The sequence below is a fragment of the Symphalangus syndactylus genome, chromosome 6 (genome assembly GCF_028878055.3).
Source record: "Symphalangus syndactylus isolate Jambi chromosome 6, NHGRI_mSymSyn1-v2.1_pri, whole genome shotgun sequence".
NCBI classification, from domain to species: Eukaryota; Metazoa; Chordata; class Mammalia; order Primates; family Hylobatidae; genus Symphalangus; species Symphalangus syndactylus.
In genome coordinates this window covers 139730689-139745761 of record NC_072428.2, presented here as the reverse complement: position 1 = coordinate 139745761, position 15073 = coordinate 139730689, and the positions used below count along the sequence as shown (strand labels likewise).

At 46.1% G+C, this 15073-nt stretch overlaps 1 protein-coding gene across 8 annotated transcripts in view; it reads right to left on the bottom strand.

Annotated features, from left to right (window-relative positions):
* ZNF862 (zinc finger protein 862) overlaps positions 1-13363 on the bottom strand; it is a 29089-nt gene extending 15726 nt beyond the window's left edge. For 2 of the 8 annotated variants that reach the window (XR_010121619.1, XM_063642335.1), the window contains exons 1-5: positions 7258-7848; positions 7006-7117; positions 5469-5573; positions 3311-4008; positions 1388-1565 (exon numbers count right to left, since the gene is read on the bottom strand). Coding sequence is in view for 7 of the 8 variants with exons in the window: in XM_063642335.1 (XP_063498405.1) it covers positions 1388-1565; positions 3311-4008; positions 5469-5573; positions 7006-7117; positions 7258-7374 (1210 nt within the window). In the remaining variant the exon portion in view is untranslated. The other 6 variants (XM_063642336.1, XM_055284473.2, XM_055284475.2 and 3 more) reach the window with 6 other exon arrangements.
* Between the last annotated feature and the right edge of the window lie 1710 nt (positions 13364-15073).

Below are 15073 nucleotides of genomic sequence, written 5' to 3'. Positions count from 1 at the left end.
CAAAACACAAAACGTGAGGGAACAGGCACAGGCTAAACAGTCCTGGCCAGCCCTCCCTGCACTGCCGGAGAAGCTGTCCTGGGCCGGCAACGCCATCGCCTGGTACTTTCACAATCACCCGGGGGGCTTCACAGTGAAACTGAGTCGCTAGTGCCGATTATGTTAAAGGAAAACCCAACTTTTTGTAGAGGGTATGCATTTTTAAGACAGGTGTGAATTTCACCCTCACTCTCACTGTTCTTCAGCACAGCGGGGGCAGTGATGCTTTTTGAAGGGATATGCCTAACCTAGGGCATGACGACAAAACCTCTGTCACCACAAAATAAATAATTTAAGTCACTTCTGAATATTTGGGGAGCCATTTAAAAATTATGAACAATGACAAAAACGTGTTGGCCAGGTGTGCTGGCTCATACCTGTAATCCTAGCACTTTGAGAGGCCAAGGCAGGTGGATCACCTGAGGTCAGGAGTTGGAGACCAGCCTGGCCAATGTGGTGAAACCCCGTCTCTACTAAAAAAACAAAAATTAGCCTGGGAGGCAGAGGTTGTGGTGAACCAAGATTGCGCCACTGCACTCCAGCTTGGGTGACAGAGCGAGACTCTGTCTCCAACAAAAAAACTTGTCTTTCCAACTTGATGCTTCATAAGAACCTTGCTAATCTGCCAGAAAGAGGCAAAGAGAAGATAAAACAGCAAATGCAGGAGAGGAGAGCACCATCCTGAGGAGTAAGAAGCACTGCCCTCTTCCTAATATGCCAAGCTCCAAACCCCATGACTCCCGTGCTGAAGGCTGCCAGCCCTTGCTGACACCTGGACAGGATGCAAGAGCCTTAGCCCTGGGCTGCACAGATAGGGGTGGCTCTGCCAGGCCGTCCCCTCCATCATGGCTCAATGCCCTTCCTCCTCTGATCCACCTGGTTTTGAAATCAATTAAAACATTTCCTACTCTATAAAGGCTTCCTGATTCCTCCTGCCAATGCCCAGGAAATCAAATCCCTCTTCTTCGGTAGCCCCGGGTACTCTTCTGGAAGCTCTTTTATGGGAAACTGTATTATTCTATAGTTTCTTATTAAAATGTCTGTCTCTCCCACAAGTGTGCTAGGCCCTTGAAAGCAGAGACCATGGATCAGCTGTGCTCATCTGGCACATAGTAGGTACTCCAAAATGTCTGGTGGGGGACGAATGGATGAACAGACGGATGGATGAGAAGGTGATAAAGCACAGTTACCCCAAGCAGGGGAGTTCTGAGGTGCAAAAGACAGGATCGGTCTCTGCCTACACACAGGGAGGGGGCAGGAATGGGAAGATAACCACAAGCCAAAGCTCCCCTCGTGGGCTTCCCAAGTGAAATGAGGGTGGCGAATAAGAGGCTCGGTGCGTCTTTACCCAAGGATGCCAACAGCTCGTAGTTCATCCGCATCACGTCTCTGTACAGCTCCTTCTGCCGCTTGTCTAGCATGCCCCACTCCTCCCGGGTGAAATACACTGCCACATCCTCGAACACCACCGGCAGCTCCTCAAACACCACAGGAACCTCCTCCGACAGCCCCTCTGCAGAAGGATCCTGGAACAAAGAGCAGCGGCCACTCAGCACCGCCTGCCGAGCCAGATGCCCACACGACACTTCTGGGGCCTTTGAAAGCCCTATTTCTCCTGGGAAGCTCACCAAGAGGCCCAGATGCACTCAGAGGAATTAATTTATCCATTGAAAGTCAAAGAATCAAATTCAGGAGGCCAAAATTAGTAGGTAAAAACCAAGTGAGACTTGGTCAGATCCTAGGATCTCCTGGGTGGAAATGAAAGCGTGTGGAAAGAACAGGCAGCTGGGCAGAGCCTCTCACTGCATGCTGTCCTCAGAGTCCTGAGAGCTGCCTCCTGGTCACCTACAACTAAAAGGTGACCGTGTGCCTCTAGGAGCATCTGCTAAGATTTCCCAATGGGATGGGAACAAAGAGGTGGTCAAAAAAGCTAAAGATGCTTATGACCAGTGACTGGTTTACACATGCCTCACTGCTGAAAGAATTCAGATGATAAAAGGTTAGATCTGTTCATTAGCTTCTAATACTAAAAAATGTCAGGAACAGGAAAAGTAATGAGCTATGCTGTTTTTCTGGATTTTAGAAAAAATGAGAGTTTACGAAGTTGAACTGGATTCCTTATGATGTTAGCTCTAGCAGGAACCTCCGAGCTATTCTCACCAGACTCCTGGAGGGGAGTTAAAAATGATTTGTTGTAAAATTCTACTTCTATGCAATAGGTGAGAAATGGGGAAGCTTCCAATGAACGTAGTTTCCTTACAGGACAACTTTCCAAAGCATTCGGTAACTACAAAGGAAACCTAAGGTGGGCGCTAGAGTACTTTAGTGCCCAGCAGTGCTGCAGGGAGTGGAAGGAAAGCATGAGCTGGCAGCTCAGGACTCTGGGCAGATTCTGGCACTGACTACAAGAGCTCTAGGATCCCAGGCATGTCACTTCCTCCAAAGTCTGTTTTCTTCCAACAAGATGAGTTTAATAGCACTTGCTCTACCGGCCTCACAGCAACATCAGAAATATTACATCGAACAACATGTGTGAAAAAACTCCAATGTTTAAAAGTGCAACATGACTCCACACTTAAAGTGAAAATTTAAAAAATACTAGCCAGGTGTGGTAGATCATACCTGTAATCCTAGCATTTTGGGAGGCTGAGGTGGGAGGACTGCTTGAGCCCAGGAGTTCAAGACCAGCCTTGGCAATATAGTGAGATTCCCATCTCTACGAAAAATAAAAAATTATCCAGGTGTGAGGGCACACACCTGTGGTCCCAGCTACTTGGGAGGCTGAGTGGGAAGGATTGCTTGAGCCTTGGAGGTAAAGGCTGCAGTGAGCTATGATCACACCACAGTCCAGCCTGGGTGACAGAGCGATACCCTGCCTCTTAAACAAAACAAATTTAAATATTGACTATTTAAGAGCTCTGTGATTTTGTGGTTGCAGGCTATTTCTTGAGATCTGTATTTATTTTTGATTCTGAATAAAGATGATTGTTTCCTTTATACCAGAAGTAGAAATGTTCTATCTCACTAATTATGTTAATTGCAAAAAGGAGATGATAATAATAGGGTTGTTGTCCACATTAAATGAGATAATACATGGAACGCATCTAAAACAATGCCTAGTCCATGATAAGCATGTTGGTATATGCGAACATTATGATGTTAGCAGTGGGTTATCGCTAGTATTCTTTTTTCCATCATCAGCATGGATATACATTGTTCTCAGTATAGAATCCTTCTCTGTAAGATACAGCAATCATTATAAACGTATTACCTGAATGCAGGATTCTACTGCATCATTATATAAAATATCAATGTCTGAGGAGTTGTGGATGCCATCAGTGATTTCTTTTTGCCTCATATCTGAAATGCAGTCTAGATACATTGCGGGAATTGCTCCATTCCCCCCAGGGTCCTCTAGTTCAGCTCTTGAGCTTGGCAGGAGTTCAGCCATGCTATCAAAGCCTCCCAGAGGCCCTGGGGGGTAGAATATGGGGTAATCTGCAGTGAAGAGTGGCTCCGGGCTGGCCAGGATATCTCCAGGTGGGTCTCTGACATTCCGGAACCGGGCTGCCCAGATGGGGTCCCTTGCTGCCAAGGCATTGACACAGAACATGTGGGCCTTGCTCTTGGCGTGGTATTTGAGAGTCTCCACCTTGAATGGTCCTGTATAACCTTCTATTAGTCTTGACCGTTTGTCCCTGATGGAGGGGTATTCTCGGCAAGCACAGCAGAACAGAGCCGTCTGCTCCTCATTCATGATCAGCCACGGAAACTGCACAAACCACGACTTCTGGATGGACCGGGGCTTCAGAAGTTTCCTGCTTCTTCCTGCCCAGTCTCCCTCGATGTGTCCACTGCCTGTACTGAGGTGGGAAAGGTAGGATTTCTTCTGAGGCGGGAGGGACTGTCCACTCTCCCTGGTGGGACCTTGCACGTCCATTTCTTCCATGTAGCCCATCTGTTTTTTTCCTTTAGAGAAGAGACAGAAGGGATTTGCTTTAAAATCCTATAGTTAGAGCCACTGCAACTCACAGGGGCTCTGTGGTACATCAAATATGAAAGGCGGAAAGCACACACACACACACACACCTGAATTATCTTCTAGTCCTGGCCAAGTCTGCAGGCCCTTCCCTCACCTAATCCAGCATAAGGTCAAAGGGATGGGCTTTATGGAACCCTCCCCCTCCTTTTTGTTTTTTGAATTTAAAGGACAGATACAACCGGCCAAAAGGAAATCTTTGCAATCTGATCTATGAAACATACAATCTTCAGGAGTCAAAATTTATTTATGGATAAGAACACTGACGTAATGGAATATAGGATTTAAAAAAGATCACTAAAGCCACACACCGCAACTCCAGGGGAAGAGAGCTACCTACCTCCTGGGCAGGCAGTTTTGGTCCCCAGGTAGTTTTCCTTAAGCTGTAATCTATCTTCGAATACTTCTACCTCAAAGTACTGGATGCTGACCTAGTCCTCAAGAGAAAGTCAAGTCTAATTCCTCTCTTATAACATAAACCTTCAAACAGATGAGGACTCTCATGACCTCACATCTTCCTTCTTCAAGCTGAACTAGAAGTTTCTTTATTCACTTAGGTGAAATGCAACTCAAACGACTCTAACTCCTGTGGAACCATTTCTTATGCACCAACATAAGTTCCAATGCCCAGTGGCTGAGGACTCAACATTTTTTGTTCCAGGCCAACAGACCGGTCTACAAAACTGTAGGGGCGTGAAGCTGTTAATAAGAGTCAGAAGGCTCAAAATAAGAGCCAAGCAAGGAGAAATGAAACAAAACAAATTTGTCTCTATGATACTTTCCAGAGTCACAAAGCTGTCTAGAGCTCCTTGTGGTCTGAGAGAAATCACAAAGGAAAACAAACTTCCGTGATTTGATTCATACAGAATCTTGTTCCCCACCTCCCTCTTCTCCCACAGTAGGCGCTGGGTTAACTCAGTTATTTTACATAATGCCAAGATGTCATCTGGCCTGGCTAAGCCAACCCCTGAACAGGAGGGTCTTATCGAAAGAGGAAAGAAAAGATAAATCCCTAGAACTTAGCAGACAGCTGTTCATTCATTCATTCATTCAGTGATTATCTATTGTGCAACAGCTGGGTGCCAGGTATTGTTCTAAGCACTAGGAATATGGTTGTAAATAAGACAAAGTCATGCCTTCATGGAACTTATAATAATTATAAATAAACATATTCTCCTGGGTAGAAATAAGACAATGGGAGATGAGAGGTTGGAGAAGGACATTAGAGGCAGTGTGTATATTTAGGTATTAATCAGATGGCACCTGGGAGAAGAACAGCAGTGTCAGCTGGTGGAGAATAGGAAGGGCAGAGGATGAGCCTGGAGTCCTGGGGCTGCCCCTGCTCCCTCTCCAGCCAAGCACCCGTCCCTGAGTGCAGGTCCACACTCACCTGGGTGATGCTCCAGAAGGCTCCTCTGGCCCTGGACGCTGCCTAGCCATGGCTCTGGCCCTCGTCCGAACTTACAGAACAGCTCAGGATTGGCAACAGTTGGTCCTGAGTTAAAAAAAAAAAAAAAAAAAGAGAGAGAGAGAGAGAGAGAGAAAAGCACTATGAAGACCTGGCTCCGGGTCACAACACGAAGGAGGTATCTGTCTGCGACATCTCTCAGCATGGTGAGATAAGGGGCCAAGGAGAAAAGTAGGAGTCTTGGTGGTTCAGCACAGTGGTTCAGTGATTGAGAAACTCTTATCTGTGACGCCCCTAATAGAATAGGAGACTAGGAGAAAGGAATGAGGGCACAAGGAGGCTAAACAGGTATAAAAACTATGGGTCAAAAACCCAAATGCTGAGAGGGGCCAGCCTGGTAATATAACAGAAGAAACCAGGCCAAGTGCAGGGGCTGTGGCAACTTGCAAGACGTAAGGGAACAGTAGCTACTCAGCTGCAGAAGGGCTGCCACTCAGGATGCAGGCTCAGCCCTGCCACACTGTTCCGTTGGTCAAGAGATGCCAGAAATCCATATTCTTATGTGAAAACTCCTAATAACTAAATATTGGCAATTTACTTAAATATTTTTAAGAAGGCAAACAAAAGAAATGAAAGCCAAAAAACAAAGCAAAACAAAACTCGAAGCAGTGAGCCATATCTGGCCCATGAGCTGCTATTTTGCAGCTTCTGGTTTGGAAGAATCAGTGGTTTTCAAACTCTTAGCTGGCACAGGAAGACTCACCCCAGCTGCAATCCTTCCACCCACAAAACGCTGAGATCGTTGCTTCTACCATGCCTTACACAGGGGCCAAGATGAAATAAGAAAAGACAGGCATGGTAGACAGTCATCAACTTGCAATCAGCAAACAATGCATATGTGTACACACATGTTGAAATACAACCAATCACCTCTGTCCTTGGCACAGAAAGTCTACCCAAAGAATCAAAGGAAAGGGCATTCAAAAAATAAAAGATGAAAATACCTACACTTGTGCAAACTCTTAAACTGTTTTATCTCACCAAATCCCTACAATTTCCTAAGAAGATGGAAATTCAGGCTTAAAAAGGCCAAAGGCACTCAAGTATCCAGTGGAGAGCAGGGATTGAGACCAGATTTCCACATTGCAAATGTGATGCTCTTGCCACCACTGCTTCCTACCTCCAACATCCTACGGGCTCCACAGATCCACAGGCCTAGTTTCCGAGTTTCCCTCCTGGTCCCTTGGGGCATTCTGAGGCACCAGGAGACAGACCCAGGAGTCTGGCCCAGGCCTGCCAGATTGCCCCACTTCTCTTGACCATTTTAAGGGGAGAAGAGAAAGGGTGATATGTGAATTTGCATGCAATTAAGGTAGATACAGGATGGAGCAGATAGGAGTAAAGATGCCTAGACACATGCTTGGATTCCAGAAAACTCTCTCCAGTGTTCCTGATGCAGATGAGGTTGGGAATGCTGATCTAGATTGACGATGGCAGGGATGTAGATGGGCACCCATACCCAGTGTTGCCACCGGCTTGTCAGAACCACAGAGCTCCTTTTGTTGCTGGCTCAGCAGCACCCATTCCTCCTGGAGTAAGTACACAGTGATGTCATCAAATGTCACAGGAGCCTGAAAGGAAAATGACAGCGCTAAGTACCACCCTCTTCCCTAGATTTATCTTCCCAGTGTTCCTGACCACCTGAGGGCACCCTACACGGGGAGGGGTGTTGTCAATTCACATGCATGGCCCACACCCCATCTCTCCCCACCTGGGTACAGATCACAGTGAGAACGAGACTCGTTTCTTCCGGGAAGTGCCACGCACTGAAACGAAACTGAGCCATGAAGGAGGCTGGCTCAGGAGCTTCTCTGTCCCCTCCCTGCATGCTCTTCACCTGCCTCCCACACGCCCGTTCCTTCTCAGTCAGGGGCTGGGCAACAACTTAGGGCCCATTCTTTCATGGAACCTTAAACATGGTAAACCTTCAACATGGTAAACCTTCACTTAGGAAGATGTGTCTGATTTCTAGGAATAGCTGAAAGTCATTTAGAACTATGTCTGTGAATGAAGTCGATGATGAAAACAGGCAATGCTTTGGGGCTGAGATCTACATCCCATGTGGCTTGTAAAGGAGCCCTGTGGGGTAGGGAGTTCAGAAAGTGTTTGGAGGAGTTCCAGAGTAAGATGGCAGGTTAAACAAGCCTATTTAATTTTGTTTATTCCCCGTGAATTTAAAAGACCCCCTCCCCAAAACAAAATCCCCACTATAATAGGGGGCACAACAAGGAGATGACAGCAATACGCTCTTGGAAACCAAGAAGCAGAAGAAAAAGCAGTCACTTCAGCAGATCCAAGAAAATCAAACCCTCACCCGGCAGTGGGCAAAGCGGAGAACCGCCCAAGGTACACTCTGCATCCTCAAAGGCTTGGCATCTTCCAGCACAGGAAACCTCCAGCATGGGAGGGTGGGCTGGCAGCCCAATGGAACAAGAACTAGGGGAGGGCTGTCCCCAACAAATGCCTCCCCAGGTTCCTTTACGTGAGGCTCCGGCTGATAAGCCCGTCCTCCCTCTCACAAGCACAGAGCTATTAGATTTTTGGTCTTCCACCACTAAATGTCAGCAGACTGGACTACCAGACACTTGGGGAAAGGATCTAACAGGGACTATAGAGACCAAAATAGATGGGAGGTGTTGGGTTTGCGGGGGGGGCGGGGGGGCGGGTTGCTAAGAAAATGGAGGGGAGGCATGGAGAAAAAAACTTAAAAAAACTATCATCAAGCTATACCATCAAAGAGGTAAGGTACTGCAGCCACGCAACAAAGTGTTATAAAAGAAATCAACAGAAAAAGAAGTAGAAATGTTCATCATTTTAAGTTTTGTGCCATGAAAACATTACCTAGTTAAACAAATTGTAAAAAGAAATAAATCAAATTATCAACAAAAAACAAATTTCTCACTCCAAAGAAAAATAACATTGGGAAATAGCAGCATGCCATTTAAAATAGGTGAAATATCGATTTTAACCTCAACAGTAGACATTTCTTGAGGAAAATGATATCGATCATTCTTACTGGTCACTATTATAAGATTTTTCTTATGTTGACTGCAGAAAATTTGGACAATAGAAATAAGCAGAAAAAAATGTATTAAGATCACCCATATTCCCTTTATTGAAAAAGAATTACTTTTCATTACCCTTCTTTCTTGAGAACCTGTTAACATTTGCTATATAACCTCCCAGTCTTTAGTCTATGAATATGTATGAAGTTTTAAAAACAAAAATAGAATTGTACTGCCAAATGTGTACATTTAAATAACTGTTTGCTCTACAGTGTCTTCCAAAGCAAAATGAAATATTTCTCAAGGCCGACTGGAAGACAGCCTCCACTAAAAGAAAGCGGTCAAACAGGAGTCTCCATGAGAACAACCTAGGGACAGCCAATGTGGGGAAGCATTGAAGACAACCCCAAGATTAGGCTGAAGGCAGATTCAGGATGACTGCTGTATCCCAGGACTGGAGGGCAGCCTGTCCAGATTGGGGCAGGTTAAAACACTTGTGATTCAGGACAGCCGGGATCGCTCTTCATGCCCATCCTTCCCGGGCATGCACAGGTGAGCATAATAAGGGCCAAGGACCCCCATCACGTTAGCTCCACCTGAGGAAGAGCATGGCTAGGACTGTCCATTTGGATAATAGTGTCTTCCCAGCAAGAGTGATAACACTAACACCTGGCATCTCTCTTAAGCAATATTATAGCAAGAGCCTTCTGATTCCAGGTGACTGCAATGTAAAGAAAACACAAATCTGCGTGAATAAGAGGAGTTCCTCATCTGTGTGAAATGCAAAGAGTATCTCTCGATGTTCTATTTTAGCGGTTCCCAGTCACTCTCTACAGGGTAAAGCTGTCTGAATTCTCAGTCTAGCACCAAAGCCCCCTCAGTCTGAATCTAACCCACTTTCTAACTACAGCTCTGTGCATCGCTTCACTTGGAATGTCTCCTCCAGCCAGATTCATATCATTGCAATCACCCAGCCTATCTCGCACCATTCCTCTCTCTACACTCCCAATCTTTAGATCCTGACTGCCCACTTCCTCCCACCGACTTAGAATCCACCCACACATAAAGTTGCAATTCACGTTCTCTTTCAGGAAGGATTTCCTAACCACCTGGCCCAAGCATTTATCCTTCTCCTGAGCAAGGAAGGCTTTATATCCCCCCTAGAGTCCAGTGTTAAGGAAATCTATGCTGCTTGGTTGATTTTATAACTTCCTTCATCAACACCACCCTTCTCCCCACAACCATGTTATATAGAAAGTATTTTATAGGCATTTAATTCATTTTTTCATTCAACACACATTTATTACTTAAGTGTTTCTATGTGCTTGATGCATGGTAATTCAAAGATATGAGATTAAAATCTATCAGGAGGTGGCAGACAACTAAGATACAGGTGCAATAATAGAACCATGTTCAGAAAAAAGTGAGAAAGGAGTATCAGTCACTTGTACAGGAAAGATAGAGAGGGCCAGGAAACAGAAACGTTGAGGCAACAAATACATACAGCAACAAGTACACGTATAGACTTCTCTTCGGGGGCAACAACAGCACAGTCTCCTAGGAGGCACATGAGGTGGCGGGCTGCAGTGCTTCAGAGCACCCACACCTTGCAGCAAAAGGGCTCCTGTAGTGATGCTGTTTTATGAGCATTCCTTCCTGAGACCCTATTAAATGCCAGGAACTGCTCCACTGTTCTAGCTGGGGAGGTAAGAGTCAAGTCAACCAATATGTAAATAAATAAATAAACATGAGAATTTTGTTTAGTGATAAGGGTTGGGAAGAAAATAAAACAGGATCATGGGATGGAACATGATGGGGAAAAGTCTGACCCTTATCCATTATTCTGTCAATGACAGGCAAGAGGTCCTACATTCAATGTGGGATATCAATCCAATGGCCCAAGATGGCTCTTAGTTAATAAAGACCACAAAACAGCACCTAAGGAAGGGTCTAGTAATAGACCAAACCACTATCTCACGAGGTAGTCTCCCAGTTCTGAGCCATAAGAATGCTGTTCGGAGTGGAGTTGTAGAACAGCACCGCTGTTCCTTGTCACTCATTTGCAACACATCTTACACGGCCAGTTGGTTTTGTAATTACTTTATTTCATTCTTGCATGAAGTTCTCATTTCCCATATTAGAAAACAACTATATTTGGGAAGGGCAAGCACCTTTCTGAGATGCCCTAAAATCAAGATTATCATCAAGGGTGAAATTTCCAGTCTCTGATGTTTCACTTAGTGGTTGGACAGGACACGGAATCAGGTTTCTCCTCTACCTCCCAAAATATTCGTACAGTCATGCGTTGCGTAACAACAGGGATAAGTTCTAGCCAATGTGTCCTTAGGCAGTTCTGTCATCGTGGAACATCACAGAGTGTACTTATATACAACTACATGGTACAGCCTACTACACATCTAAGCTATATGGTGTAGCCTTTTGCCCCCTAGGCTACAATCCTGCACAGTAAGTTACTGTACTGAAAACTGTAGGCAACTGTAACACATGGTAAGTATTTGCGTATCTAAACATAGAAAAGGTACAGTAAAAATATGGTAGAAAAGACAAAAAAAAAAAGTACATCTGTATTGGGCACTTACCATGAATGGAGCTTGCAGGACTGGAAGTTGCTCTGGGTGGGTGGGTGAGTGAGCGAGTGGTGAGAGAAATGTGAGGGCCTAGGACATGACTGAACACTTCTGTAGACTTTCTAAACACTGCACACTAAGGCTACACTGAATTTGTTAAAAATTTTTATTTCTTCAATAATAAATTAACCCTAGCTTATTGTAATTGTTTTACCTTATAAACTTAAATTTTTCAAACTTTTGACTCTTTTGTAATAACACTTAGCTTAACACACATTGTACATCTGTACAATATTTTTCTTTAAATGTTTCTGTATTTTTATTTTCTAGCAAACCATTCCATCAACAAAAAGTATTTTTCTTTATATTCTAATTCTACGAGGTTTTCTATTTAAATTTTTTTTTTTTTTTTTTTTTTTTTTTTTACTTTTTAAGCTTTGTTAAAAACTAAGACACAAACACACACATTAGCCTAAGCCTACACAGGGTCGGGATCATGAAGATGTCACCAGGTGATAGGAATTTCTCAGCCCCACTGTAGTCTCAGGGGATTGTACGTGAGAGCGGTGTTGATGGAAACCTTGTTATACAGCGCATGACCGTATTTCTCTTCTCCCATTAAAGGCTAAGAAAGCCTCTGACTAAACAGAATAGCTTGGAAATCAACTTCAAATCACTGATTCCAATATCAATCCCAATATTTTATAATCCTTCTTCCCTCTACATTTTGCTCCTCTTTATTCAAATTCAGGTTAAATCTAAACCAATCGGGATATTTCTAAAGCGTAAAGGCCATAAGCTCCATCTTTCCTTGGGTTTTGTTGAGCTTTATTGTCTTGGACCGTGTACTCTGTAGGTGCCGTGTCTGGAACATGCATCACTGTAGCTTGTGGAGGGAGGGAGGATGGAAGAGATGCTCATGCGAGAAATCACCTCTTTTGAAATTCAGAGTCCTTCCTAGTCTTCCCAGGAAAAACTACAGCATCAAAAGAACCTCATTATCCTTTTCTCTCTTTTCGTGTGGGACAACCCTTCCAGGCGTGTCCAAGTTATTGAAGTGAAAACTGCAGGAGAGCTCCTTGAGAAAGGTGATCATTTCCTATTTATCCTCATACTTCCAGCATCTCGTTCAATGCAAATCACAGATCACAAATGTTTATTAAATGGACAATTTTTTAAGGGACTCAATAAACAGTCGAAAACGTTTGTTGAGAGAGTTCTCCTCTGTGCCAAATAAGAAACAATACTCGAGAACTGGCAGCAAACAACATCCAGAAAGATGTTAGTCCCAAGAGGCTGCCACTGTCTCCAAGCGAATGTGCCCACAACTACACTGGTCTTGGATGACACGGCCTGGAAGCGCTGGCAATCCCGTCAAATCCCCGAACTCCGCCCCCAAGCACTTTCCACCTTTTCTTCCAACTCAAAGCCTCTTGCCCAAAGCCAATTTATGACACAGGTTTCTAAGCAATGCCCAGATATTCCATGAAGTACATAACCTAGAAACAGAAGTGGCAAAAAGCATGCCAGATGCCCTCTCTTTTCAGCCCTTTATTGGGAAGAAGGATCTAGGCAGGGCCAAGCCCTCAAGCGTCCCACCCTGCAGCTCCCACTGGTGTCCGATCCAGACTCCAAGCCTTAGCCGGGCCTCTTCAAAACGCGGAAGGTGGTGGGGGAAACAGGAAGCACCTTCGCATCACTCCACTCGGGGGTCACCCAACCCAGCATCGACCCAGCGGCCGCTCGCCAGCTCGGGGAGGATGCGCGGACACCGAACGGGAGCGTCCGCTCCTCTCCGCCACCCTCCCGGGGTCGGGCGCCGAAGTGCGGGAAGAGAAGGCGGGCCGGCGAGTCCTTCCCTGCAAGCCTGGCTCATCTGCGGGGCCTCCGCCCGAGCCGCCCCGCCTCGCCCGAGCCCGGCTCAGGGATCCTCGGGAGGGAGCGGGCGGCCCCCGGGCCTTCCAGTCCTACCTTCCCCGACTCTCTGGGCTCCATGGCCCCGCTTTCGGAGGCCCGTGCCGCCCCCTCCCCCCGCGGCCTGGCCTGAGGATGCAGCCGCCGCGACCGCCCCGGGGACCCAGGCTCCCGGAGGGGGAGGGCACCCAGGCAGGGAGGGAACGCGGCCCAAGAACTTCGCTCTCTCACGTCGGGGGGCGGTAGCGCCGGTGGACCTAGGATAGGAGCTGAGCTGGGACTCGCGCCGTACCGAGCGAACAGCTTTACGGCCACTGCCCAGCCCCAGGCGGCGGGGCGTGACGGGAAGTGTAGTCCGCTGTAGGTGAGCGGCTCTCGAAGCTGCTATTGGCTCCCGGAATGCAGGTCCTGATTGGACGCCGGCGGCGCGCTTGCAGCCCTCTCCACCTCCCTCCGGCGATAGTTACTAGGCAACGGCGGCGGGGCGTCCTTTAGTCCTCTGCAGCAAGGGCAAAGTGCTCTGACTGGGCTACGCGAAGGCCAATGTCAGGCTTGAAGTTCTAGGTTTTCTTTTATTAAGGAGGGCAATACTTTTTGTTCTATTCACTCAGAAAGTATCATTGGTTGCCTACCATGGGTCAGGCCGTGTTCTAGGGTTTGGGAGAACACAGTTGAATGAGACAAAGGCCTTGCCTTCAAGGAACTCACGATCTATTAGGGAATCAGACCAGAAACAGATAATTACAAAACAGAGACAAGGGCCATGAAAGAGGTAAGCACAAAACATGAATTAAAGCCCGCGTTGTCACCTTAGAGTGAAGCGGTGGGGGATATGAGGTGCTTAGTCAAGGACTTCCTGAGGAAGTGATGCCTGAACAGAATTAAATCAAGAGGTAGGGTCTGCCAGGTAAAGGAGGTGCAATGGACTGACCAGTGTTCCCCTCCCAGGAGATGGGGCGTTTGGGAGGTTTACATGAAGTCGTGAGGGTCAGGCCCTTATGGTGGGATTAGTGTCCTTATAAGAAGTTTTGTCTGAGTGTGGTGGCTCACACCTCTAATACCAACTCTTTGGGAGGCTGAGACAGGAGGATCACTTGAGCCCAGTAGTTTGAGACCAGCCTGTGCAACATAGTGAGAGATCCCATCTCTATAAAAATAAAATAAAATAATTTTGTGAGGTAGAAGGATCACTTGAGCCTGGGTGGTCGAGGCTGCAGTAAGCCGGGATGGCGCTTCTGCACTCCAGCCTGGGTGACAGAGGAAGACCATGTCTCAAAAAAAAAAAAAAAAAAAAAAAAAAAAAAAAAAAAACTTTCAGGGGGCCAGGGCAGGGATGTGCCTTCATGAAGGTGTTAGTGACCACATGCGTGCTGGGGGAACTAGCTAGGCCCTTTGCCCTTCGGCCCCCTGCCTTCTGCCATGTGAGGACAGAGCAACAAGGTGCCCTCCTGGAAGCAGAGACCAGGCTCTCACCAGACACAGACACTGCTGGTGCTTTGGTCTTGGATTTCCCAGCCTCCAGAATCATGAGAAATAAGTATCCATAATTTATAAATTACCTAGTTCTAGGGATTTTGTTACAGAAGCACATACAGATTAAGACAATGGCCAACTAATTTTTTTGTATTTTTAGTAGAGACAGGGTTTCACCATGTTACACAGGCTCCAAGTAAGCGTTTTCCATTATCCAGCTCTGCTCTCCTGGCCAAGGTTGAATAGACCTAAATTCTGTTTGAGGAGTGTAGGGGAGTCTGCATTACTGAAAAAAAGAATGAGACACAAGAAATGTGGAGGAGAAGGCAGAGAGTGAGGACTCTGTGGATTCCAAGTGGCCTGCCACTCACCACCTCGGCTATATCACTACCTTGAAGAGCTATATTTCTGCCCATGAGTTATCCATGTCTTTATAACAGATTCTCTTTTGGGGGTTAAAAAACTGGAGGACAGCTAGGGTAAATCATTCTTTTGACACATTTTTCCATAAAAGGTTTTCCATCTTTCCAAGAAAAATGGAGCAGTA